Below are 27,981 nucleotides of genomic sequence, written 5' to 3' on the forward strand. Positions count from 1 at the left end.
CAACAGCACCTCTTCTGCCATTTCAGTTGATGTGTTTTCAAATACAAGTCTTCGCCAGGACCAGAAACTATTTTATTTAGAACCATACAAGAAAACAACAACAACAAAAAAGAAAACCACTATTGCACAACTACATATTTTTATTCAGATTATTTTTTTAAAAAACCCCAAATAATATCTCTCATTACTTCTGACGTTATCATTAAGAAAGTGGGTTTGAAAAATCAGCATAGCTGCCATTTTCTTTACATTGCAGAGACGGGTGCCAGCTTATTCTTAACTTTACAATGGCTTGTATACCAATGAAGGCTAAAACGACAACAAACTTGTCCAAAATAACCTGGGTCTCTGGTGTTTGTATTTTGCTTTGCCCAAGTACAGGCACCTCTCCATCTCACACGGCACATATTAGAAAACCAATAAGGTAGTCTGTAAATATGACATACTCATTCATTGTTGAAAAACTTAAGCTGCGAACAGCCAACAATGTGTATTTTTCAAGCACAAGTTACTTCATGAGCAGAAAGGCACATTCCTATGTCACATTTTCTTTGTAATGGAATACAAAGGAGGAAATCGTCATCAAAAGTTGAAAACCTAAGCAGTTTTAGATATATCTAAAAGTTGGCTTTGCACAAACAATGCTTTACTCAATTATTACAGGCAGATAAAAACTCCTGAGATCTGAAAATTGACTACACTGTAGGCAGTATTCCAGCAGCTCTTGAGAGCAATTCCTATTGCACATTTCAGAGCCTTCAAACGTCATTATCTTTCTGTAAAAAGTCAGTCAAGGTCCCAGCGTCCACAGGAATTAATAAATATTCAACTCCATCAGCACCCTGAAAACAAGCACACTATTTCGATTAGTTCCGAGGCATAAGAATAACAAAGCATTTTTGTTCAATCCAACTAGCAGTCATGCACTGATAGGGATTTGCCCTCTCAAGTTACGTTACGTGACTAGAACAAACTAAAGCACATTTGCTCCTCAAAAGGCACGATCCAATGTCCTACCAGAAATTTGTAGAAGACTGCTTCCACATTCTGGATGGCAACTTTCACAATAGTATAAGCAACCTTTGGCTTGCTTCAATACCATGAACACACATGTTATACTTCTGCCTATTAATATACACCATAGTCACATTAGCATGTCTATAGCAACTTCACTCACCCTCTTAGTCCTAATGAGCTTGTGATCCCTGAATTCTGTGAGCTGAGCCCTGAGAGTTAGGTCACTATTGACCAGGAAGGCTTCCCGACATTGCTGGTAGAAATCTTGGAAGGAAAGTCCTAGCAGGGGAAAAGAAGCAATGGAACGCCTAGCATTAAAAGCGAGGTCTTGCTCAAATGAAGATCAATGTTGCTAACGAGATCTGTATGATGCTTGAAGGAGGTTTTATTCAAAAGGTAGTATGAATATTTTTCGTTGAGAAAGCCATGCACTAGAAATATCCCCCCCCACCCTTGTGTTCCCTCAAAATTTCAATTTGAAAAATGGGGGAAGGGGTTGATTTCCTCAAAACTTTTCCTTTCTGGATCTTTTCCTACCTGAGATAGCACTGAAATCAAGGCTTCAGTCCCTAGTCTGGTCCTCTCATTCAGTTCAAAGCAACGCTACATTTCAGCAGCCAGTTTCATGACAACTGGAAGAGCTTACAATCTCACCCACTCAAATGAATTGCTGCAGCAAGGGTCCACATGTCCAGTACCAATTGATACTCACATAAAACAGAAGTTTTATCACATTTATATAGGCATCGTGCTCAGAATCCATGACTTAGGCTAAAGCTCATGTCCTAGTGCTACCCTAGTTTGACCTCCAGAAAGAAGAATTCGTGTCTGTTGAGTTACCTGGGTATGAGGTGTTATCCTTATTTTCCAACTGATATTCTGCCAAAAGTCTGAAAATCCCCCTGATAAGTAAAAGAAGTATCTTTAAACAAGACTAGAAACATAACTTACAATATGGGAGGGAACATGTTTTGAAAATAAAAAGGGCTTAATTGTGCATGCAACCACTTTTAACATCCTATTTCTGTTCTTGGCTTTGTACTTTCTGCTGTGATTCCACCCAGAACTGGAACAGCTCCCTCTGTTGTGTACCAAAGCATTTGCTGCCCCTCCCTTTACACCCTTGCTGAAAATCCACATTTATTCCCAACTACAGACTTCCTTCTGAGGAAAACCTTTTTTTAAAATCTCTCATCAGCTATACTAATTATTTTGTGTGGGAAACATCATTTCTGTTGATACAGCATAATCCTTCTGTGAGAAAACAAAAGGGAAAATGAAGATAATCTGTAGGGCTATATTAGTCACGATCTACACTGTAGATTCTACAATATAGCAGGGAAAGATCTGGAGTCTCCCACTGCTGTGTTTCTAGCAAATATTAGGCAACATGAACTCAAGGCACTAGGAAAATAGCATTCAGGTCTTGTTTCCCTATTTGTAATATGAAAAATCAGCCCCAGTACCCAAGAATTAGCCCCCTGGTCGCAGCTGAAGGTCCCCAACACTTGAACATCACAGAAGAGCTCTTACCTTGCATTAGGAGTGAGACTGCGCAGAACATGAGTGAGAGAGCTCAAAGCCAAAGACCCGGATTGCTGTATCAAGAGGGAGTTCTCAAAGGATGTTTCTTCTACGTAAGGACTGTAAGTGGTCGTTTCATACCACAACCAATTATACATGCTTTGCTTTGCTTGATCCCACACTACAAGAGCAGAAAAGAAAGAAAAAGTAAAAATTATGTAACTCCACTTTATGTGGAGATTTTTGAGAGGGGTGGGAGGATGCTCCCCAAATCTCGGGCTCTGTGTGGGAAAACACAGTGGGAACAAGGATGAGAGGCTGGCGGTTCCACACCCTTCCTGTAAACAGTTCAAGTTGGAACACCAGTGTGCCCAACACTACAAACTCAATTGGTCTAAGATGCCATGTGGACTCCATAACTATTAATGACTAACACCTGGGTACGTAATGCTAGTACCTGGTTTGTGAGCAAGCTTGTGTTCAGCTATAATACGAAACCATGGTTAAGAAATGCATCTACCGTGTTTTTCACCCCATAGGGCGCACCGGCCCATAGGGCGCACCTAGTTTTTTTGGGGGGAAATAAAGAAAAAAAATTATTTCCCCCCCAGGTGCGGGGCTGGGGCGGGGGAAGCCTGAGCTTCCCCCAACCCCAGCCCCCAGAACAGGCTGCTATTCGCAAGCCGTGGGAGAGCTGCGCGAAGCCCGAAGCCTGGGGTGTGCTGAGCTCAGTGCGCCCCAAGCTTCTGGGTGCAGGCAAGCTCTCCGCTAGCCGTGGGAGAGCTGCGCAACTTCGCACAGCTCTCCCACGGCTAGCGTATAGCTTCCTGAAGCCTAGAGAGCAAGAGGGGTCGGTGCGCACCGACCCCACTCGCTCTCCGGGCTTCAGCGAAAGCCTGCATTCGCCCCATAAGACGCACACACATTTCCCCTTCATTTATGGAGGGGAAAAACTGCGTCCTATTGGGCGGAAAATACGGTAAATATGGCCACAGAATGCATTACATATGTACCAAACAGATGTTCCCACTGACTAAGATTGATTTTTCAAGCTAGAGGGCTGAAAGGCCTAAAAACTCACTGAGTGGTGCATTAATATGATCAATAGATGCTATGAGGTAGATATTAGAAAGAGATGACAATTGTGCTAGGATTTGTTGGTTTTTGTCTCCTCTCAAAGTTGGACTGTCCAAGTTGTGGATGAGCAGGTAGAGCTCCAGCGAAGGATCTGGCAAATGAGAAGAAGTGCAAGGGTTAAAAACAGGGTGTCAAGGAAGTAGGAAAGTCACTTAGCTGCAGCCAAATGATGACAAACTTTCTGTGGCTGTTCATCACCTCTAAAAATCACAGGACCAGTCATTCAGGTAAAAACAACCTATATTTATGTGTCCAGGAATCCAAGATTCATGGCTAGTAATGCAAACATGTATTCTGAATAAAAGAATTCCATTTTAACCCATGCTACAATATTTTGTAATCCAGATTCCCACCCAAAATTTTGTTTTAAAAACTTCTCTCATCACTTGCATTTTTTAGATTCAGTACCACAGAGACTGGGAAATGAACTGAATGCGAAGAATTTTGCTTTAAAAAAAAACCCTCAGGGGGATGATGAGATCATCTGGCAAAATGTCGGATTAACGTGTTTGCTCCAACCTTCTATTCCTCCTTTTAATACTTCTAAGTACAGTGGTACCTTGGGTTAACTAATTAATTCATTCTGGAGGTTCGTTCTTAACCTGAAATCGTTCTTAACCTGAAGCACCACTTTAGCTAATGGGGCCTCCTGCTGCTGTTGCGCCGCCGGAGCACGATTTCTGTTCTCATCCTGAAGCAAAGTTCTTAACCCGAAGTAATATTTCTGGGTTAGCGGAGTCTGTAACCTGAAGCATTTGTAACCTGAAACGCATGTGACCCGAGGTACCACTGTATATATAATAAAAATAAAAACAACCCAATAACGCACACCGCCCCCAAATTCTGCTATCCTTTTGCAAGTACTGTAATGCATTTCCACAACTAGTTAGCTTCCAAGCTAGTTTTTTTAAAAAACAAAATTGGGATGGGGAAAACTCTTTTTAATTGTGTTTATTCACTGAAAATCAATAAAACTTCTTATTAAAAAAAAACTCCACTCATTTCATTTGATCACTGAGCAACATCCCCATTCAAATCTAGAAGTCTAGATCTGTGCTGACAATTGCATAAAATACTGTTGCACTATCAAGGTGGGACTGAACTGCACAACTGTTTAGTTGAAACTAATGCCTAGTTATCAATCCCAGCTATAATGTGTAGACCCACAGCAATAACTCAGAGCCTACTAGAGCAAGTCCCATGTTTTACAAACTGGTATTGCATCCTAGATGAATTGCCAGAATAAACACCTTTATATTTGAACAGGCAATAAATATATGAGTAAACCAAAACATTAGTTTCATCCAATCTTTTTCTTTTTTAACTTAGGAAGACTCCGAACGTCTAGTATATTGGCCCATCTGTATTACCTTCTTTAAATCTTTTCACAATCAAGTCCAGCTGATCCTGGGGGCTGCGAAAAGTGCCCACGTGATCCAGTACCTCCTCTGTTATGGAATTAAGAATCTGGCACAGAAAAACAGCAGGTCACCATTTTCCTTTGGAACTGTGTTGTTGTTTTTTAAGCATGGTTTTTCAAAGATAGCTTAACTCAAGTTAAAAACAGTTGTCTCAATATTAAGACTATTTCACAGAATTCCAATACTGAAAGCAACATGTAGTGAAAACATCCACACATACAATACACAGAAGAGCCTTCCATATACAAACTTCACAATACAGGTTTCTTAAGTATAAACTTAAAACACACATTAGGCAGGTTTTTCTACGTTCCAACCAGTGCAACTTGCCCTTTCATATAAACAGCATTTGCAAAAGAAGACTCATATAGGAAGTCAAAGCAAACCAAAACTATGGACTGCCTTTATGTACTGGTGCCTTTGTCTGCTAGAATTAAGAGATGAACCAACTTTATTTGAGCTGTGTTCTAAATAACGGTAACCTATTAATAAACCATGCAGTTTGTATTGAAGCTTTTGTTTACTTCTCTGAATGCATGCATGCATATATGTCTCTTTTTTTCTTACCGATTTCACGGTGATGCTGGGGAAGAACCCATTCACAACAATATGAACAGAATCTTGAAGAAGAGAAATGCGAAAATTCTCCAACAGAGCTTTCTTTGAACCTAATCCATATAGCACAATATTGAATCCTAGGCTGCAAGAAAGAAAACATCTCTGAAATTTACAATATAGCGCATAACCTATTGAAAGTGTTATTATCGAGAACAGTATTTTACTTTTTGTTATTCTGACAGTTAGAACTGTATTTGTTTTTTCTTTGTAAACACTTACCGTATTTTTCGCTCTATAACACGCATCTGACCATAACACGCACGTAGTTTTTAGAGGAGCAAAACAAGAAAAAAATATTCTAAACGAAACAGTGGATGTATGATTTTTATGGTTCATGCTGTGGCCACAGACATGTGATATGATGGTGAGTTTGGGGTAGCCCAATGCAAAAATCCTGAGGATCCATGTAGATCCGTGCTTTGTAACCACGTTTTAAGTGGGGAGGGAAGGAAAAGCACTCAAGGGACAAGGAGCACGCGTGGAGAAGGAGCTTTTTGGCGAGCTGAGCGGGGAGGAGGGAGGGAAAGAGCACTGTTGCTTTAAAGGTATACTTAAGGTATTCGCCCTGTGCCTGGGTTTTTTTCCATTTAACAGTTTGCAGCCTTTTCCTTCCGCTCCTTGTTTTGAGGCAGAATAGATTTGAGCAAGTGAGGAGGACTTGGATTGCAGGGGATTCGCCATTAGCTGTGTAAAAGCGCTCCTCTTTGCAGCCTGAGTGATAAGCAGCCACCAGCAGCAATAGAGTGGAGCACAAAAAAGCGGTAGGGGCACTAGGACCCAGACAATGCTCAAATCTATCCTGCCTGAAAACAAGCTGCTCCGTCCCAGCGGATCTCGGGGATTTGCGAAGTTTTCCCCTCTCCCTCATCCCCAGCCTTTTTTTTTACTTCCTGGTTTTCACTGCGTGGCTCAGAGCTCGAGGTTGGTTTTATTTTGCTGCTGGTTGCTTAAATTCTATCTTTCCTGCCGTCCCTCTGCAGCCTCATTGCTCTGTTTAGAGAGCGCACAGACCTTTGCTAGCGTCTGTCCCTCCTCCCGTGTAAGTGGCTGCTGCCCGCTTTGCTGCCATGGCTCTCCTTCCTTCCCTCCTCCTCGGCTCCAGGTCGCTTTAAAGCAAGCAAAGCGAGAGCCTCGTAGAGCGTGTAAGCGGCTCCCGCTTTGCTTGACTGACGGCAGCCATGGCTCCAATCCGTGCATTCGCTCCGTACCACGCACAGGCATTTTCCCTTACTTTCTAGGAGCAAAAAAGTGCGTGTTTTGGAGCGAAAACTACGGTATTCCATCTTCATTCCCAAATAATAACAACAATTGAAGTTTGTTTAAATTTAGTATCTTTGAAGAAATCTCCGATCCTTTTCCAGTCCTGAAAAGCAAAACTAAATGCTCAGTGGAAAGATGAGATTCCCACTGTCATATTTATTTGCTGCCTACTTACAAAGCAACAGAGGAAGAGGGAACAGAGACAATTCCAATTCTGAAGCAGAGTACAGTGGTACCTCGGGTTAAGAACTTAATTCGTTCCGGAGGTCCGTTCTTAACCTGAAACTGTTCTTAAGCACCACTTTAGCTAATGGGGCCTCCTGCTGCCACTGCGCCGTTGCTGCACGATTTCTGTTCTCATCCTGAAGCAAAGTTCTTAACCTGAGGTAATATTTCTGGGTTGGCGGAGTCTGTAACCTGAAGCGTATGTAACCTGAGGTACCACTGTACAGTCATACCTCGTGTTGCATCTGCTTCATGTTGAGCCTTTTCACGTTACGTCCCGCAGAAACCCAGAAGTACCAGAACGGGTTACTTCCGGGTTTCGCTACTCACGCCTGCGCAGAAGCGCTAAATTGTGCTTTATGCCTGCGCATAAGCGTCAAATCACGCCAAGCGCCTGCGCAGACACAACGCTTCAAGTTACGGGCATTTCACGTTACGGACGGGCCTCCAGAACGGATCCCGCCCGTAACACGAGGTACCACTGTATGTAACAAAACTTCTGTACAGTATGGGCCTACTTTTTTTTAACCTGCAAGAGATAAACATTGAGAGTTGATGTGACATAGAGGTTACAGTGTCACACCGGAGAGATGCAGATACATATCCCTACCCGCCCATTAAGTTCACTAGGACAAACCAACCTCACAGGGTTGTTGTTAAGATAAAATGGTGGTGTGAGGAGAGCAATGAGCAATTTGGAGAACAGAAATGTAATAAGGGCCCTACACTTCCTCATTTGGCTTCAGTTCTGCATCATAAATGCTAAAAGCAGCATCTATGCCTATTGTCTGTTTATTTTCCTGATGTCAACTTGCAGTGTCTTCAGTGGAATGGAAATAAGTGCAGCCATACTGTGAACAGCACCCAATCTGCACTTCTCTCCCATATATTCAATCTGGAAAGTGGCCATGACAATTAGCTAATAGACCTTTACAATCTAGGATCTATTTAAATCCCATGTACTTTTCTGTTATAAAAAACCAATAGCTATTACCCAGAAGATTTGTGACTGCTTTATATGAGATAGTTTCCTATCTGTTTAAGAAACTTGGTTGAAAGCATTTCCATCCCTCAAACATCATCCACATGAGGTTCCTTTTATAAAGACCTCAACTCCAGAAAATACATTAACTGTACCATGGGAAGTGAATGTGGTTTTATTCAATGGAAACTATTTCCAAGCCTAAGAAACAATTAGGCTTAATTGCAACTTCAATTTGTTTCAAGAGAACATTGTATATTGCATGTTCTTACAAGAAGCCCACCAGATACTTACTGCAGTTGCAACATCCATTTGTAAAAGAGAGCTTCATGTTGCTTGGTTAATGCCTCACATTCAGAAGCAAAAGCAACAGGTACTTTATTCAAGATGTTTTGCAGGGACTCCTAGACCAGGAAGGGAAAAATAAGCCATTAGAATAGGTGCAGGGCTGAAAGACATGAAGCAATACATTTCTAATTGAAACAGGGTGGGAGAAACTGCTGCAAGAGGTACCTGTTTTCAGCCAGGCCCCACTTTTCTGTCTCAGCAGGGAAAGAAGTGCCTGTTTCTTCAGCACTGCATGATGGAGCAGTATCTGCTAGAGCCAGTGTTAGAAACTGAGATATGAAGGCTAGAAGCTAAATGGCACCTTAAAGTTAAGTTATGGGCACAACAACGGAATGTCTAGGCACACTTTTTTACTAACAAGAATGCAAAGCTGAAAAATGAACGAACTGCAGCTAAAATATTATATTCATTTTTCACACAATCTAGTCCTTCCCCTGCCTACCCCCCTAGTATTCTTAAGAGGGTCTCTTCTCCAGTATTCAGAGAGTAGCTGGAAGTGGGGAGGCAGAAAAAGGTCCTCCTTTCCTTCCACACTGCAGTTTTAATCTGAAATCTTAGGTGCGGTACTGCGCCCCGAGCTCAGAAACTGCTTGCGCTAATGAAATTCTCTGTTGCAAAATGCGCCTAGAACAATGGAAGTTTCGAACACTGGTCAGAGCTGATTTCTAAAGCAGACATTGGCTTTGGCAGGGACTGCTCCATTACAAAGCGATGAAGAAAAAACCCAGGTCTGCTTGCTTTTGCTGCACATGCAACGAATGCAAGCTGAAAAGCCTTCCCCATGCTGATCCTTTTTGGGGGTGGATGGGATCAATGTGGGATGGCTGGATGGGCTTTCCAAAAAGGTCCTGCCCACCAGCTGACATCAACAGCGATGCAAGCTGTTTGGCAGGTGGGCATGGTTTGTGGGAAATGCCCTTGTGGGACAAGGTGGCGAGGCAAGAATGGCCTGCAGGCCAGAAGTTCCACACCCCTCTTCTAGCTTAACCAAGCCCTTTTCACTGCAAAGTACCGTATTTTTCGCTCTATAAGACGCACCAGACCACAAGACGCACCTAGTTTTTGGAGGAGGAAAAAAAGAAAAAATATATTCTGAATCTCAGAAGCCAGAACAGCAAGAGGGATCGCTGCGCAGTGAAAGCAGCAATCCCTCTTGCTGTTCTGGCTTCTGGGATAGCTGCACAGCCTGCATTCGCTCCATAAGACGCACACACATTTCCTCTTACTTTTTAGGAGGGAAAAAGTGAGTCTTATAGAGCAAAAAATACGGTATTTCTCACTGTTTTCAGCATTACAACTCAAACTGTGCTACTACCAGTAAGGTAAAATAAACCAACCAACCAATCAATGAACTAACCACTAGGTCCATTCAAGAATAAGCACAGAGACCGTTGCTAGAAGTTTCTCTGAACAAAGACCTCAAAAGAAAATACAAATAGCCCCTCATAGCACATACTGTACCTGATCCATTTTCTCTTTCTGTAGCTTCTGAAGTGTTCGGTCAGAAGTTAAAACCTTGGAACTGCTATGTGCTTCAAAATACTCTTCCACCAAATTACTCTGCGGGAAGAGAGAAACGCACCGTGGGAAACTACTTCAGTAGAAGGGGAAGGGGAAAGGGAAAAGGGATAGCAGCAAATTGAGAAGAAAAGGAAAATTTCTAAACGCACATCTTATTTCATGCGTAACTATCTCACAATCATTATCCCTTAGGCAAGACGTTGCCTTATATAATAAGGCAAAAAGATACAACAAAGTTCATCATAGACTAAGGATAGAATCCTATGCAAACTTACTTGGGAGTAAATGCAAGACACTCAGTTAAGGCTTCCAAGTAGACATGCAATAGCACTGTACTGTTAGGCTGCAATCCTAGAAACCCCTACCTGTGAATAAATTCCATTGCACACAGAGGGACTTAAATTTAAATAAAGAGGCACATTGTCTTCATTGTCATATGCAATTCCAGAGGATTCTTTAAACAAAACAAAACAATAAAAATCTGAATCAAGCCGTTCAAATCACTATAAATTACAGAATACTAAAACAATGGGCTCAAAAATTAATGTCCATTATGTGTCTTCAGCAGGTACCTAATATACATGAGTTAGTGTTCACCATATTTCAGAGGGGAAGGAATGCTATAATTATGGCACCCTTCCCCCCAAGAAAGCCCTAATTCAGGGTACAGCATAAGCTCCAATGAAATATGGGACCATCGGGAGAGCCTGCATCCCTGATCTCAACACAACATGCAGGCCTGTATGGGCTCCTTGGACGGTGCAGGTCCCAAGCTGTATAAAACCTCATATATCACACTTAGGGGTCTTTATATGTAAATCTGGGACAGCATCTCCTGCCTTGACAAGCCCAAGGACATAGGCAGAAAGGCTCCGATCTGGTGGAACACTCTGCCACAAGAGACTAGGGCCCTGCGGGACTTGACATCTTTCCGCAGGGCCTGCAAGACAGAGCTGTTCCACCAAGCCTTTGGCCAGGGCACAGCCTGACTCCCTCCTTTGGCAATCTTCACAGAACTCTAGCCCAATGGTTGCCATCAACTTGACTTGAATTAATTTTATAACGAAATGATTTTAGAATGTTGTATTATTTTATTGTTGTTAGCCGCCCTGAGCCCAGCTTCGGCTGGGGAGGGCGGGATATTAATAAAAATTTATTATTGTTTATTATTATTTCCTGTGTACCTTTCAAAAGTCATATGATGTGCCTTTCCGCAGAATTAAGCCTGTAAGATTCAAAACTAATTGGGATTAAACTGCCACTAAGCACATCCGCAATGTTTCCTGTCAGAGACGGGCCCGCATTTAATTCAATGTTTGACTGGTAGTAGAAATGTTTTGAGAAGTCCTTATTTCTATGGGCACTAGCCAATGTGATTAACAAACTGAAGTGCATCCACACTCACAGGAACTTCTCTCTTCAGCTTCTTAGCTGGCGTTTCTCTGTTAGCTGGAGCAGATGATGTCTGGGGTCTGGCCAGCGTTTTTGGATCAACAACATAATCTGTAGTTTCTTTACAGCTGTCATCTTCCTCTTCTTCGGAGCATGAAGTGGAATAATCACTTTCAGTATCAGAGCACATGTTTAAAGCTAAAAAGGAAACATTGGACAAGAGACTTGTGAGTTTCCATTCCTAACTCATCTTGTACACCAGAAATTTTGTACTTCAACTTTATATTGCATATACTGGATAGGGAAAAAAAAGCCACTTACAAGTGGTGTGTAATTGATAGAGCACATAGCTGTTTCCTGGCAGATAGTAAATGGAGTTCGCCCTTCACCTCACACACATACAGTGGTACCTTGGTTCTCGAACGGCTTAGTTCGTCGAACAAATCAGCCGCCAAATGCTGCAAGCCCAGAAGTGTTCCGGTTTGCGAACGTTTTTCAGAAGCTGAACATCTGATGCGGCTTCCACTTGAGCGCAGGAAACTCCTGCAGCCAATCGGAAGCCGTGCCTTGGTTTCTGAACGGTTTCAGGAGTCAAATGGACTCCCAGAATGGATTAAGTTTGAGAACCAAGGTACCACTGTTTAAGCCACAGAGCCACCTTCTCAAATAACAGCAGAATCTCAACATAGTCTAGGTAGGGGGAAACTGGGTAAAGAACACAGTATGTGGCAAGAAAATAAGCCACTGCCTAACCCAGAGGTCAGCGACCTTTTTCAGCTGTGGACCAGTCCACCGTCCCTCAGACCATGTGGTGGGCCGGACTATATATATTTTTTTTGGGGGGGGGGAGAGAAAATGAATTCCTATGCCCCACAAATAACCCAGAGATGCATTTTAAATAAAAGGACACATTCTACTCATGTAAAAACACGCTGATTCCCGGACTGTCCGCGGGCTGGATTGAGAAGGCAATTGGGCCGTATCCGGCCCATGGCCCTTAGGGTGCCTACCCCTGGCCTAACCCAAGGGTTCCCATTATCCATGTAGACTTTTTTTTAAAATTACTTTTTAATTAAGTTTTCACAAGCAAAAATAAAACAAAATATTTTATTTTAATTTTTCATTATCCATGTAGACTTGAAGGACACAACTGAAATGTTGCTGTGGCGTTCTGCGTTCAGGAGTCCAGGCACTTCATTTCCTCCCCTGCTCCCGGTCAGCCAGAACTTAATGGTCACCAAACACACTCTGTCATCATTTGGTCTGCTTTGGGTTGACCCCATTTTTTTACTTTGCTTTTTGACCAACAATTTTTCTGAACTTCTGCAAAGCTTGGATTCCCCTGAACCTGTCAAAACCTCTGTCTTCCGCAGAGGTGGTGTTAATTTAGTGGTGTACTTTGTAGCACTTTGAACACTGGAAATACAGGGAACAATATCTACTGCACACCACACTTTGTATATGTCAATGTGGAAAAATGACTGCACAGATTTAAAAAAAAACACAAAAATCTGCCATAATGTATTTGAAACCCCCATCAGAACTGAAGCAGTTTCAATCTAAAAATAATGGGTGGACACTACAGAATTAAGACTACTTAATTGAAACCAACACATTAAAGAAAGGTTACATCCGGATCTCCCTACAATCTGGGCAACAGCTTTCGGAATTGGTATTCAGCTAAATCTCTCTGTGTGTCACTGAAGCACACAGATGGAAGGAAGGTCCATACATTTCCTCCAAGTTTTGATGTGCTAATTCAAGTACACTGTATCAATAAACCTCACTGGTAATCTATACTATAGAGCCAGTGAGGGTTAACAGTTCACCTGAGGTATGAAACATAAAACCTCACACAAAGTGGTACCTTCTTTAGGATACTGCTTTCCCACATATTGGGTGTTATTCAACTAAATTTTACTCACAGCAGACCCACTGAAATTAATGAACACATTTAAGTTAGGTCCATTAATTTCAATAGATCCAGTTTGAGTGAACCTTAAAGGTAAAGGTAAAGGGACCCCAGACCATTAGGTCCAGTTGTGACCGACTCTGTGGTTGTGGCGCTCATCTCGCTTTATTGGCCAAGGGAGCCGGCTTACAGCTTCCGGGTCATGTGGCCAGCATGACTAAGCCGCTTCTGGCGAACCAGAGCAGCGCACGGAAACGCCATTTACCTTCCCGCCGGAAGCACTTTGACGTGCTTTCAAACTGCTAGGTTGGCAGGAGCAGGGACCGAGCAACGGGAGCTCACCCCGTTGTGGGGATTCGAACCGCCGACCTTCTGATCGGCAAGTCCTAGGCTCTGTGGTTTAACCCACAGCACCACCCATGTCCCTCTTAGTTAGTTGAATACTAAAGCACAAGGGAGAGAGCAAAAAAAATTGATGCAATTCAACATTACACTATGACGAACATTCTGTTTGCGCAAGCGTTTCATCTTGCCAGGCAAAACCATCTGCCCCATCCTCCTCCGAACCTGCTCTTGAGGTTCCCCTAACCCCCACAGGTCAATTTCAGGGGTTGAGCAGGGGGAGGGGGGGCTACTGCTGATTCAGCTCCTTAGGTGAATACCATCCCAAAAGCTTATACGATGATAGTTTTATTCAACTCTAACATGCTACAAAATTAGTTGCTGCAATACAGCTACTCCTCTGGAAACAGTTATACTCTAATGTCACAACTGAAGAGGCAGAGCACAAGAATGAAATCTCATCTTATAAAACACCACTGAACTATATTAGCTGGAATTTAATGCAAATGCTTACCCGTAATTCTTTTCCTGAGTCTGTAGGGTGTTTTTGACATGAATTCATTCTTTTTACTCTGCTAATAAAGCAAGCATATGAAGTATCTTCTAAATAAAATCTCATCTGTTTAGGTGGTTTAGAAAACCTTAAACACAAAAACTGAACATAACCTGCAGAATCTAGCTCTAGAATCTCATTATTAGACCTAGAGACCAAGCAAAGTCAGTTAAGAACCCAGGTTGTACTTGTTTCTATTTCTGGGACAGTCTAGATTAGTTTCTTCCAAACCTACAGATTTACAGCTATCATGTACCAATTTCAGATCAATACATTAAGACTGAACTCATATTTGAAATAGACCTGGAAATGTCTTATGGATATTTGCAGAACACTAGGACTGCATGAAGCAGTCTTTTTTTTTTTTTTTAATACCCCGCCCATCTGGCTGAGTTTCCCCAGCCATTCTGGGCGGCTCCCAATCAAATGTTTAAAACAATACAGCATTAAATATTAAAAACTTCCCTAAACAGGGCTGCCTTCAGATGTCTTTTAAAGATAGGATAGCTACTTATTTCCTTCACGTCTGAAGGGAGGGTGTTCCACAGGGTGGGCGCCACTACCGAGAAGGCCCTCAATCTATTCTCAAAGTTACTTCATACCCAGGAAGCCACGAGTTGCTCTTTCATCCATAAGCTATATTTTCAAGTTACTTAAACCCAACTTTTCAAAGCAGATTACAACAACAATTTGAAGAATATATATGATTAAATTAAAATGTAACAGTCACACAATCAGTAAAAATAAACATAATAAATAATAATATGTCTTCTAGAACTAAAAAAAGTGGTCAATACTGATTTTTGAAAGGGTAGATCCTTGTCAGATCCTTTCAGGGATACAGCAGTGCTGTTACCAAGGTGGATCTGTTTACGATACCTGCCAAGCCAGCATGTTCTAGCAACAGGCCAGAGAGTACATGCTGATCTTAACACTTGAGAAGTTGGGTCATGAAAAATCCATGTAGGTGGCCGTTTATGCTATTTTCCCTAAAACCTCCAGCTACTCAGTTCTCAACTAGTATGAAGGGCAAGCCCATTCTTCTGCTAGATGACTCGAATCTCTTGTCAACAGTACAATCCAGATAAAATGTTTATACAGTGGTGCCCCGCAAGACGAATGCCTCGCAAGACGAAAAACCCGCTAGACGAAAGGGTTTTCCGTTTTGGAGGTGCTTCGCAAGACGAATTTCCCTATGGGCTTGCTTCGTAAGACGAAACTGTCTTGCGAGTTTTTCCGACTTTTTTTTCCTTTCCCCCCCTTTTTCTAAGCCGCTAAGCCGCTTATCCGCTAAGCGCCGCTAATAGCGCTAATCCGCTAATGGGCTTGCTTCGCAAGACGAAAAAACCGCTAGACGAAGAGACTCGCGGAACGGATTCTTTTCGTCTTGCAAGGCACCACTGTATATCATTCAGCTGACAGTAAGGTTCAATCAGCAGAATGGGGAGGGAAGCAATTTTCAGCTATATCCCTTCCTGCTGCAGCCCCACCCCTTAAATCTGTTCCGGGGGTTTGGGAGCTCTCCTAGTCACATTTAAGGGAGGGGAAATCCCTGAAAATGTCTTCCCTCCTATACCATTGACAGCTGAATACCACTGCTGGATAAAACTTAACAAAAAACACCTAGCTAAGCAGTACAGTTTTACCTAATTCCAGCTTAGGATCAGTCAAAGGAAGCAACACTGCATGTTGCTGCATGTATATTCAAGCATTGTACTGGATTACAAATGTTCAGAGCCGCCTCAGATAGTCCTGTATTTGGCCAAACTACTGAAGACAACACTTGGAGATTCTAAACGTAATGGAGAAAGGCCATTCTCCATCAATGACTGATGTTTTTAACCACCAAAAATTGCCACTCACCTCCACCTTGCCTTTGCTTGAAGCAGAATACTCTGGAAATTAAACAAAGACTGTCACAAATTACCAAGAAACATTAGCTCTTTTGTACTTCCTTAACTAAGCATCTTCAGATGCTCATACCAGAAAATACTTCAGATTGCAAATAATGTTGAACTTTGGACAATGCCCTCATCTCTATGCAGAATTAATGCAGGTGACAAATTCATCCAGTGCCTTCCCATGTAAAAAGGATGAACTAAATTATATTGACTATTTTGTATCTGTTTAATTCTATGCCTAGCACTGGGAGTTTTCTGCAAAGGCTTCTCCACTTCCAAGTCTCTCCTAAATAAACTATTTCATATTCCCCAAATGCTTATTGCATCTTAACTAAATTCTCTTCTCAGATAACACATGATTCCCAAGTACCAGCATATTTTTACACTGGGACTCAATGTACATATAAGATTTTTGATTGTGTGTGAGTAGCTGACAAGAAACTGCAAGCCAAGAAAACTGTAGAGCCAAACTGGCTTTCTTGAAGTCACTGCCAGGTAGTTAATCTAAGCCATTTGCTCAACAGTCACTGAATGATCTATCCTATAGGATAGAAAACAGAGGAAGATGGAAAGGAATTGCTGAAACAATTAACAGAAGTGGAATACAAAAAGGGAGGTGTGAGGAGGTCGTGGAAATAAGTGAATGAAAGATAAGATATTGAAATTATTTGATGTGTTTTAAACTGTTTTTGTTTTGTTTTGTCAGTTTAATGTGTTAGTGTTATGTAGTGTCTGTGTATTGTATTGTATTGTTTTTTCGTTTTTTGTAGTGTTTAAATTGTTGGAAAAGTAATAAATATTATTTTTTTTAAAAAAAAAAAACAGTCACTGAATGATCATGCAGTCACAGAAACCGTGGCAGATTATGATCCTGCAAAAAAGTGTGCTAGAATAGGAGTGAAATCCCTATAATCTGCATAGCAAATCGCATCCTATTAGTGGAAACTTGTATGCTAACTAGTTATGCATTCCTTAAACATTTTAGAATGAGATTTAGGTGGGGGGGCCATGAGGGGCGCATTGGAAGATGGCCGACAATACCATCTCTCCGACCCACACGGGGTAATTAAGAGGCTGTTATGGGAGTAGGCAGCCTCCCTTGTTGCCCCAAGGGAATGGGGAACACTGCCCTTGCCTGCTGTGCCCATAAATCACCCCCAAATTCGAAAGAAGAGGGTGAGGGCACTAGGCAGAATGCCCCCGTGTGGACCTCAGCTCTCCTGGACGCTGTCTCTGATCGTGCACTAGCTGCAGCAATTTGGAATAATTAATTACAAAAGAAGCAAATGCACATATTTCAAGTGAAGAAGGGGAGTGAAGACTGCTAATTTAAGGGACCTCTGCGAAAGAAGACGACGGGTGGGAGCAACAGGAATATTTTACGATGAAGATACACCAAAGGCTGGGTATGTCGGCAATGGGACTGAATGGGGGGGGGGGCTTTTTTACTTTCCTTCTATGTGATTTACAAAGAACCCCTCCTCATTAGAACCGTTGGTTTAACTGACCCAAGCAGGATGATTAAGGTCTGTGTGGAGATAAACTTTAACCAAAAGTATGCTTTATGGAGATCGAGAAGCAATAAGAGCTTTTGGAATGGCGCAGCAATTAATTCAGAGTCGCCATCTTGCCAAAGGATTTATAGCCGGGAGGAGGAACGGACTTGTTTTCAGACTGCATTCCTGATGAATCTCATCAGAGGTTTGAGAAAGGAGGCAGATTGGTGAAGATTAATGACGCTAAGACTGTTTTGATGTATGGAAGTGATGTTATATGGAAAACGTCTGGATATGGCTACTGGATAAAAAATAATAATATCCACGCAGGATTACAAACTGTTTTAACCAGCTTGTGGAGACTATCAGAGGTCACAAAGAGAAAGGAAAAATATATGAAAATAACAACAACAATAAGAAAGGACTGGAAAACAATAAGAAAGGACTGGATAGTACTGTGAACATCATATGGTTAGATTTGTGGACATTAAAACAGCAGCAAGAAGCAAGAAGTTGATTGGATCCCCTTCGGAACTTGAAATATGGGTACCCCCAACAAAAATTTAAAATTCGGCTGTGTAATTTGGAATTTAGGTAATTTGGTTTGATTTGATGTGATTGGTCGGTTAATAAAAAATTATTCTCAAAAAAAGAATGTGATTTAGGTATAATTTTTTATATGTAACTTGTTCTTAATGCCTGATTTTATCGCTATCTTAAATGAGTATTTTAGATTGTCATTTGTAAACCACTTACAGGTCTTTTGTTTAAGCAGTAAAACAAATTTGTTAATCAATAAGTATAGTAGAAAGCTACACATACAGAATTCCAAAATCCACCTTTCATTTCAAATAACTAGGTGTCTTGGCACATGGATGGCTATGATGAAAAGGTAAAAAGTGTGTTAAATATTTAGCAAAAATCAGGAATCTAGCTTGTCAGATTAAGGCTCACGTTAATCAAGAGCACATATTCATCTGCCTTTATTGTCAAGACATTCATACTCTAATTCTCCTTCCCTAGCTAAGAACCATTGTGTTAATCCTAGACACTACAAAATAAAGGAAATACCACAAAGGAAATACCGTATTTTTCGCCCCATAGGGCGCACCTAGTTTTTAGAGGGGGAAATCAAGAAAAAAAATCTTAATTCCCCCCCCAGCCCCAAAGAGCAGCGTACAGGCTGCGCGCAACCTCTCCCTGCCGGAGGGGTTGCGCACGGCTATGGCACAAGCCAAGACAGCGAGCGGAATGCATCCCGCTCGCTGTTTTGGATTCCTCTTTAGCCCCGCGCAACCTCTTGCTCTCCTGGCTTCAGCTAAAGGAACCCAAAGCCTTCGGAGCGCAGCACAAGGAGCCTGCATTCGCTCCATAGGATGCACACACATTTCCCCTTAATTTTTGGAGGGGGAAAAGTGCGTCCTATAGAGCGAACAATACGGTAGTAAGTGTAAAAGCTACACATGAATTCTCCCCGAAGCAAAACCTTTTAAAAGCAGCTTTTATAAACACAGCTCGTACTAAAGCATTTGATAATTTAGTTTATTACTTAAACAGAACTTACTCTTGCTGCTTTGAGGAGCGCTTGCTCCCTTTTCGGGATCCTTCAGCTTCTCATGTTTTACATTGCTACCTGCTGTCTGAGCTAGCTCAGAGGCTTTGAACAAAGGAAAATGCCAGATTAAAGAAGCATGCACACAACATATTAATACAATTTAAAACACTTTCCCCAACCTAGTGCCCCCCAGATGTTTTGAACTGGGGCTGATGGGAGTTGCAGTTCGAAACATATGGAGGGCGCTACATTGGGGAAGGCTTAGTCATTATTTATTACAGTGTTAAAGGTGAGACCAAAATATTGGTACAAAGGTAATACAAACAATATGATACAAATGCCCTGTGATCCTCGGATGAAAGGCGGTATTACCACAAGAGTGTGACCACCAGCATTTTAAAAACAATAATGTTGCAACTGCTTCAGAGGCACCAAGACTTGCATGGACCAAATAGGATTTTTCTCTTGTAAACATTTGAACTGAAACAAATACCATGCTGCTACGCAAACACTTTTAAAAACTCTCTCAGGTTTAGAAACAGATTGTTATGCAAAAGAAAAAGGCTGCTGTTCTGAAATAGAAGCCAAAAGCCTCAACAAGACCTACAAAGGTTACTCATGTGGTTCTCAAGAATGTGGCAAAAGTGAAGCTCATATCCCAATATTTTGTTGTTCTGTAGCACTGACAAACACTAGATATACAGTATCAAAGCAGAGAGCATGGGCCTGCACTGTGAGGTGAGGAGGGAAGTAAAGCAGCTAAATTAATCTGCTCTGTGGCTGCCTCACAAAAACAGCTCTATACCCTATGTAGCTTACTGGCCGTGTTCGCATATAACACCCAGCTATGGTTTGCTTTACCCATGGTTACCAGCTGGCCTGGTTCACATGACACACTACGCCAAACCATGGCTTGTGGCAAGGAGAGAGTTCAACCATCAGATCTGATTCAGATGATGCATTAGATCAGGCATAGGCAAGCTCGGCCCTCCAGATGTTTTTCAGACTACAATTCCCATCATCCCTGATCACTGGTCCTGTTAGATAGGGATGATGGGAGTTGTGGTCCCAAAACATCTGGAGGGCCAAGTTTGCCTATGCTTGCATTAGATCAAACTATGGGTTGGTTTAACACAAATTCAAAAGGACTTCACAGCAACAAAGCAGCCCAGGTTTGCATGGTCTTGCTATGTCAACATTTGGCTTAGCCAGCCATACAAATAAATTTGTTATCTTACTGTTGGCAACACAAGCCATAATTTGTTGCTCCCAAGCTTGGTTTGTTTTCCAACTGCTCTTGCCTTGAGCCTTTGTAGCCTGTCAAGCTTGGGGGGGAAGGTTAAAATAAACTATGGTTAAGAAAGTCTATTTGGTTTGGACATAGTATCAAACAACAGTTAAAAACAAGCCAACAAGCTCATAAGCCAACAACAAACCATACCTGCACATGGTTGGCCTGCTGGGCTGGGTTCATTCAGACAAGCCACAGCTGGGCTAAGCAAACCATGGTTTAGCATTAAGTGTGAACCAGGTCACTTACTGGTCCAGCCAACTCACTGCTTTGGGTAGTGTGGTGAGGCAATTAGTTGAGGAAGAAAATCAAGGAATCGGAACAGAGTTAAACAAACAATAAATTTCAATTTTACTAAAGGTTCTGAAAAGCAGCATGTATACAGTAATAATAGTTACAGAGAAAAACCCATTTTAAAGGGCTTAACCATAAGAACAATTACAGAAAGTAAGCATTCTGTAACTGAATGTTCGAACAGTTTTATTCCTTCACCGTTTCATTCCTAAGAATAGGATCAAAGAGTTAATTTGCTTAACAAAACAGTCCATACCCATTTCTGCCATCTTGTTAGAGCGCTTTGGAGTTTGGAATGGAAAGACATCTCCACCACCTGCACTGGAGCCATTTTTCAAAGAGCCTAAAACACACCCAAACAAACAGAAACCCTCAGAAGCAAACTTGTGGGAGGTGGGAAGAGAAATTATAACAATTACACTGGGCAACAATTTTTTACTTTTTGAATGTTGTCTAGATTTCTACAACTGATTTAGGGTATTTTTGAACTGCTGAATCAGGAAATGGCATCCGTTTCTCTCCATCAGGTCAGGTTTTTGTGCTATGTTGATTTGAAAAAAATCAGATCTTGTGACAAAATCGATTACATTTTTGTGGCATTATCAGCTGATTTTTGACAACACATATCATCCTAAATATGTTTTTAAGAGAAAAAAATGTTTTTCCAACAATATATATTGATTACCTGATAGAAACATCGATTACTGTAAACTGAATGGTGGGCATTGATAAAGGTAAGTACACGTAAATTGCATGTTGCTTCACCATTTTTCTAATTTCAGGGCTTGAACTTCCGTTTCTTGGATCTCCTGGAATGCTCAGCGGCAGGGAGGTCTCTCTTCAGAGTCCAACAGTAGTCAGCCATCATGACTGCGTCCCAGCGACCCTAATACCTGGTCTCCATCTCTTTCATGTCCTGATGGAATCTCTCCCTCTGCTCGTCACTCATTGAACCCAGGTTCTCAGGAAACCGGTCCATATGTGAAAATAGGTAGTGCATCTTGACGTTCATGTTGCAGCCCAGGTTTCTGAAAGCAGTCAGCATGTTGTTGACAAGTTCTGCGTAGTTTCTGGCCTTATTGTTGCCAAGAAAGTTCTTCACTACCAGAACAAATGCCTTCCACGCTTCCAGTTCCACTTCGTTCATTGAGTTTCCGAACTCTGGATCTCTGATGAGCTGACGGATCTGAGGACCGTCAAAGATGCCAGCTTTCAACTTCTCCATGGTCAATCCTGGAAAAGCCTGGCACAAGTAAGTGAAGCAGTCACCATCCTTGTCCAGAGCCTTGGTGAACTGCTTGATTAAGCCGAGCTTGATGTGCAGTGGTGGGAAGAGTGTTCTGTCTCTGTCCACCAGAGGGTCGTTGATGACGTTTCTTTTTCTGCAAGGCCCCAATTCCTCCCGCACAGGCCAGTTCTTCTTCATGTAATGCTGAGCATGGTCCCTACTATCCCGCATGCACAGAAAACATGGGTACTTGGTGAAGCCAGACTGTTGTCCCAACAAAAAGTTCACCATCTTCAGGTCAACACAAATTAACCACTTATGCTGATCATAACCAATTTTCTCCAGCACATACTTCACCCCTTCATAGTTCTCCTTCAGTGTACTCGAGTGAGCCAGGGGTTTTGATCCCCCAACCCTATGCTTTGCCGCACCAATTTATGGAAGATTTTAAGGTTTTATGACTTCAAACTGATCCCTTTTCGACATAATCACCCAGAACTATCGGACCTGAATACTTCTTGTCATTAAAATAATCATTTCCAATCAAAACAATTATTCGACATGGCGTTTTACCCCCACCAACGTCTTCTAAAATGCTCCACACAAGCGTACATGTGAACAAAAACGTAAAAAAATGACATGTGGCCATAGCTCAAAAACGTGACCTGATTGAGCAAAACCAATGTGATTTTTGGATTCAGCGCATCAGATTTGTCCTAAATCAGCTGAAAAAACGCAGGCAACAAATTTGTTGTTGATCAGTGTTATCTGCCAAACAGCAAAGGACTTGCATGTTGTTAAATGAGCAAACATTATTTACGGTGAAAATGGGTGGGTCAACCCACATAACACTGTATTGATATCAATACTGAACACAGCCATTTCCTAGCCAACATTCACAAGGCTAATAGCTGGGGAAAGTTTTTCAAAGTGTTATCCTTTTCTCATAAATACTGTACCTTGGATGCCTAGGACAGAAACATAGTCCTGTTCTTTAAAAGTTTCCTGAGACTCATTATCTGAGGTATCGTCTGTTTTCTTCACCCATCTTTTTGCATCAAGCGTATGTGCAGCTTTGTTCTTTCGAACCTTATGACCTGGAAGAGCAGCAGTAAGGCTTTAATATCAGACAAACCAGAAACAGTTAGCTGTTCTCCTGCTTCTACCAAATCTTTCTCTGCATACACACTTACAACACAATCCTATGTATGTTTCCTCAGAAGTAACAGCCACTGTATTCTAGTAAGTGTTAAGCACTACAGCCTTAGACTCTTTGCATGTAACATATATTTATTTCCATTTAGAGTTCATTCAACTCAGACTGAGGAGCAGAACACTTTCTTACCAAAATACTAAGGGAGCAACATATTCTAGCAAACTAAATCCCTTAGCCGGTTTTTATTGAGAAAAGGCAACCAAAAGCAATTACTCCGCAAAAGATTGCAAGGATTCAACTGAAGGCAAGGCACCAAAACTAATCCGTCTGCTTATTGTGGATAAGCATACAAAGGACTAGTGATAGTAATACCATTGCAGTTCTGACATTATTAACTTGCAATCCTAAGATTTCTGAATGTGAATACAAGGTCTGTCCTGATCTATAAGCAGATCATAATTGGTGGCGGGGGGAAATGTACAAAGAATAGTCACCTCCTTCAAGAAACAAGATGATGGATAAGAGTTTTGGTCTCTTAGAAAAACCTGGGTTTCCATTATGGCACACACTCAAAAGAAAATCTGTAAAAGCACCTGACATTCTCCTTTTTAAACTTTAAAGGCAGCTTTAACTTTAAAGGCATTTAAAGATATCCAGAGTTTCTAATTACTTTTTTTAAAAACCCAGCTGAGAAATGTAGTACCCTATTTTATAATCATGTAAATAAGTTGTCCTTGCACTAACAAGCAATTCATACCTGTATCTTCAGAGATGTGCTTTAGGACATCCTCATCTGCCACAAACTTGACCTCTATCACATTGCTTTTCTTTAACTTCGGGTTACTCATAGCAAGAAGCCTACAACTAAAAACAGAAGTATGCATCATGTTCCTATCCAGGCACAAGTACAATTAAACTATCCTTACAGTGGTGCCCCGCAAGACGAATGCCTCGCAAGACGGACAACCCGCTAGACGAAAGGGTTTTCCGTTTTGGAGGCGCTTCGCAAAACGAATTTCCCTATGGGCTTGCCTCGCAAGACGAAAATGTCTTGCGAGTTCCTGCGGGGTTTTTTTCCCTTTTCCCCCCCTTTTCCTAAGCCGCTAAGCCGCTTATCAGCTGATCCGCTGATAAGCCGCTTAACAGCTGATCGCTAAAAACCGCTAAGCCGCTAATAGCGCTAATCCGCTAAGCTGTCAATGGGCTTGCTTCGCAAGATGAAAAAGCCGCTATACGAAGAGCCTCACAGAACGGATTAATTTCGTCTTGTGAGGCACCACTGTATTACCAACAGGAGATGTAACCAAGCCTGAAATGCATGGTATACAAGCAGAAGCATAGAAAGATTAGTAGCAATAATAATAATCCGTTCTACTTTCAGAGAATCAGAGAATTGTAGAGTTGGAAGAGACTGTGATGGTCACCTAGTCCAACCCACTGCAAAGCAGGAATCCTGCCCATAACTGTCCTAGGTAGAGAAACTCGAACCAGCAACTTTCTGGTTAACAGCCAGATGCACTGACCCATTTATACAAGAAGTATTTAAACAAGGTATTGGATCATCTCCCCAATAAAGTCCCTGCTAGAATTTCTTAGGATTTAGCACCACCATGTTGGCAGCCATCTTCAATTTTGGACTGAACCCCCATTGTTAACCGCATCTTAAGCAAAGCAAAATAAAGATTTCACACCTCAAAACACATAAAATCCAACCTTCAAAATGAATTTTACTCAAATGTACTTACAGAGATAAAAACAACCTTACATATCAGCATGAACAGGATTGGAGACAATACACTTCCACACAGTCAGCCAGCTTAAGTGGATGAGCCTACATTGTCTAAGTTCCACACAGCATTTTCTTTAATCTGAAATGAAAGGAAGAGCCAGAAACACCTTAAAATGATCAGAAGGGTAGAGATGGCACCCTACTGAAATTCCTCAACATTTTAAAAGCAATTTAAAAACAACAACTTGCAACCTATGGATAAGGAATCCAAGTATGTAATTTTTTACACAATGCCTCTGCTTTGTTTTATCTGAGTTTTCCAACCACTTTATTCTTGCACAGATCTGTTGGTGATTTTAAAGTCCTCAATCTCCCCTCCCCTCCTGCCTGGCTAGCTGGCCTAGCACAGGACCAACTGATGCTAACCGCCCTGTGGAATGAGAGGCAAGCAAAGAAAACATCAGGGCCAGCTCCAGGTGGATTGTCTAAGGCCCTGCCCTGGGCCAACTGACACCAATTGCCCTTCGACAGGAAAGAAAAGAGTGAAGGAGGCAGCCAAAGGCAAATTTAGGGCCTCCTCCAGTAGGATTGTTCTCTCCCTGACTCTCAAAGAGCCAACTTATAGAAACCACCCTTTAGGAAGGAGCATTTAATGCCTAGTGTGCCTTTTCTGCTTGTTTCATTTTTGAACATGAGCTTCTCGGTGAATCTGTTGCGTTTTATAAGTGTTGTTGGTCACTTTGAGGACTAAAGTTTCAAAGTGGGATGTAGATTACCACACAAACGTTCACAAAATTGAGGTGAAGATCAGTAAAGTACTGCAGAAACGAACAGTGAACAGTTAAACTACACTTTGCAACAAAATGGAGAGAGCCAATCAGAAGCACCAACCAAGAAGGAACCGTTCCTAAAATAAGTCTGCCATTAGAATTCTGGGAAGAATTCAACATAGAAGAAGAAGAGTTTGGATTTGATATCCCACTTTATCACTACCCGAAGGAGTCTCAAAGCGGCTAACATTCTCCTTTCCCTTCCTCCCCCACAACAAACACTTTGTGAGGTGGGTGGGGCTGAGAGACTTCAAAGAAGTGTGACTGGCCCAAGGTCACCCAGCAGCTGCATGTGGAGAAGCGGAGACGCAAACCCGGTTCCCCAGATTACGAGTCTACTGCTTTTAACCACTACACCACACTGGCTCTCCAGTGTGGTGTAGTGTTATGGCAACAGCATACCTCAGTTTACCAAACTCTCCTCTTCCCCCTGTGCTGTTCTGGGATTTCTCCTGACCACCACCCTGCAACCAATGTGAAGGTGTTGGTGTAAGGGGAGAAGAGCAGCATTGCACCAGCAGGAGTCCTTTGTGTATGAACTATCATGCTCAGTGTAATCCTAGCCATGTCTACTCGAAAATAAGTCCTACATTCCCCAGGTAAGTGGGGTTAAGATTGCAGCCTGACATAGCCGGTGTTAGGACACAAGTGCCTGGATTCTTGTTCTAAGACTAACAGCCATGACCCTCGCAACCTGATTCATGCAGCTCAAGGCTACAATCCTATGTACTGTAGGCACATCTACCTGGACTGGGAGTAAAGGTAAAATGTAAAGGTAAATGACCCCTGGACGGTTAAGTCCAGTCGAAGGCGACTACGGGGTTGCCCACTCATTTCGCTTTCAGGCCGAGGGAGCCGCTGTTTGTCCACAGACAGCTTTCCGGGTCATGTGGCCAGCATGGCTAAACCGCTTCTGGCTGGCGCAATGGAACACCATGATGGAAACCAAAGTGCACAGAAATGCCATTTACATTCCCGCCGCAGCGATACCAATTTATCTACTTGCACTGGTGTGCTTTCCAACTGCTAGGTTGGCTGGAGCTGGGGCAGAGCAACTGGAGCTCTCCCAGTCGCAGGGATTTGAACCGCCGATCTTCTAATCGGCAAGCCCAAGAGGCTGTGTGGTTTAGACCACGGCGCTAGTAAATACCGCTGACCTCTAGGAGTTATTCTGCTTAAACATGAATGGCGGGAGTTATTAACACCAGAAATTAAGGGTCACTTAACTCCACAGAAGGGATGCAGGTGGCACTGTGGGTTAAACCACAGAGCCTAGGACTTGCCGATCAGAAGGTTGGCGGTTCGAATCCCCGCGACCGGATAAGCTCCTGTTGCTCGGTCCCAGTTCCTGCCAACCTAGCAGTTCGAAAGCACATCACAGTGCAAGTAGATAAATAGGTACCGCTCTGGCGGGAAGCTAAACGGTGTTTCCATGTGCTGCTCTGGTTCGCCAGAAGCGGCTTAGTCATGTTGGCCACATGACCCGGAAGCTGAACACCGGCTTCCTTGGCCAATAAAGGGAGATGAGCGCGGCAACCCCAGAGTCAGTCACGACTGGACCTAATGGTCAGGGTCCCCTTACCTTTAACTCCGCAGGATTTGTTTCCCAGCAGACATGTTTGCGATTACCTTGAACGTGTATACCCCAACAAATATTTAAACCCAATATACTGTGAAATAAACCCACAGGAAATAATGTAACCACTAAAAAGCTGCAGTCCTAAGGCAATTCACGAGGCCAGCTGAATTCAGATGCGCTTGTTACATCCCCCGCGCCGGTCAACCTGACGATTTTGGGAAGACAAACCCTTCACCGGCCCACTGAGAGTTTAACAAAGCAAAGCAAAACAAAACACTAGTCCTCATGAACCTGAGGCTGCCTTCCTGCCCTCCCTTTGAGATACACAGAGCCATTCTGCCCAGGTCTACTCTACTCGGAAGCAAGGCTCGTTCGAATTCAAAGGGGCCGGGGCTTACTCTCAGGTAACGTACACCGGTAAAGTACACGCAGAGCGCGCCAACCCCTTTCCACACGTGCTTTCTGTTGCCCCCTCAGAAGCCACGTGACCGAGCCCAACGCGCGGCGCATGCGGGGACTCGCCACCCACCGTTGGCCCCGCCCAGAGTCCCCCGTTAAAACTCACAGAGGCGAATGATGAAGAACGGACCCGCGCGCAGCCGGAACTAGCGCTCTACTTCCCGCGACGTCCGCCGGGACAACGGCCCCGCCCATCTTCGTTCTGATAGGC

At 42.6% G+C, this 27,981-nt stretch overlaps 1 protein-coding gene across 8 annotated transcripts; it reads right to left on the minus strand.

The window, feature by feature from the left end:
- Positions 1 to 120: 120 nt before the first annotated feature.
- ORC2 (origin recognition complex subunit 2) lies at positions 121 to 27,955 on the minus strand. Of its 8 annotated transcripts, none has more exons than XM_079979148.1 (18): positions 27,877 to 27,955; positions 24,939 to 25,041; positions 23,931 to 24,037; positions 22,977 to 23,114; positions 21,046 to 21,132; positions 19,214 to 19,306; positions 16,116 to 16,147; positions 14,214 to 14,274; positions 11,459 to 11,643; positions 9,994 to 10,092; positions 8,479 to 8,588; positions 5,667 to 5,799; positions 5,049 to 5,145; positions 3,623 to 3,769; positions 2,551 to 2,722; positions 1,858 to 1,919; positions 1,178 to 1,296; positions 121 to 842 (listed from the first exon to the last, which is right to left on the minus strand). In XM_079979148.1, exons 3-18 carry the CDS (start codon positions 24,019 to 24,021, stop codon positions 759 to 761), a joined length of 1,710 nt encoding a protein of 569 aa, XP_079835274.1. In that variant the 5' UTR covers positions 24,022 to 24,037; positions 24,939 to 25,041; positions 27,877 to 27,955; the 3' UTR covers positions 121 to 758. The 8 variants fall into 8 exon arrangements, with proteins under 8 accessions (XP_079835274.1, XP_079835270.1, XP_079835273.1 ...); XM_079979144.1 differs by having other exon boundaries at positions 24,919 to 25,041; XM_079979147.1 differs by lacking the exon at positions 27,877 to 27,955 and adding an exon at positions 27,710 to 27,844.
- Positions 27,956 to 27,981: the final 26 nt, after the last annotated feature.

This window comes from Podarcis cretensis, assembly GCF_951804945.1.
Source record: "Podarcis cretensis genome assembly, chromosome: 1".
In the NCBI taxonomy this organism is placed as follows: domain Eukaryota; kingdom Metazoa; phylum Chordata; class Lepidosauria; order Squamata; family Lacertidae; genus Podarcis; species Podarcis cretensis.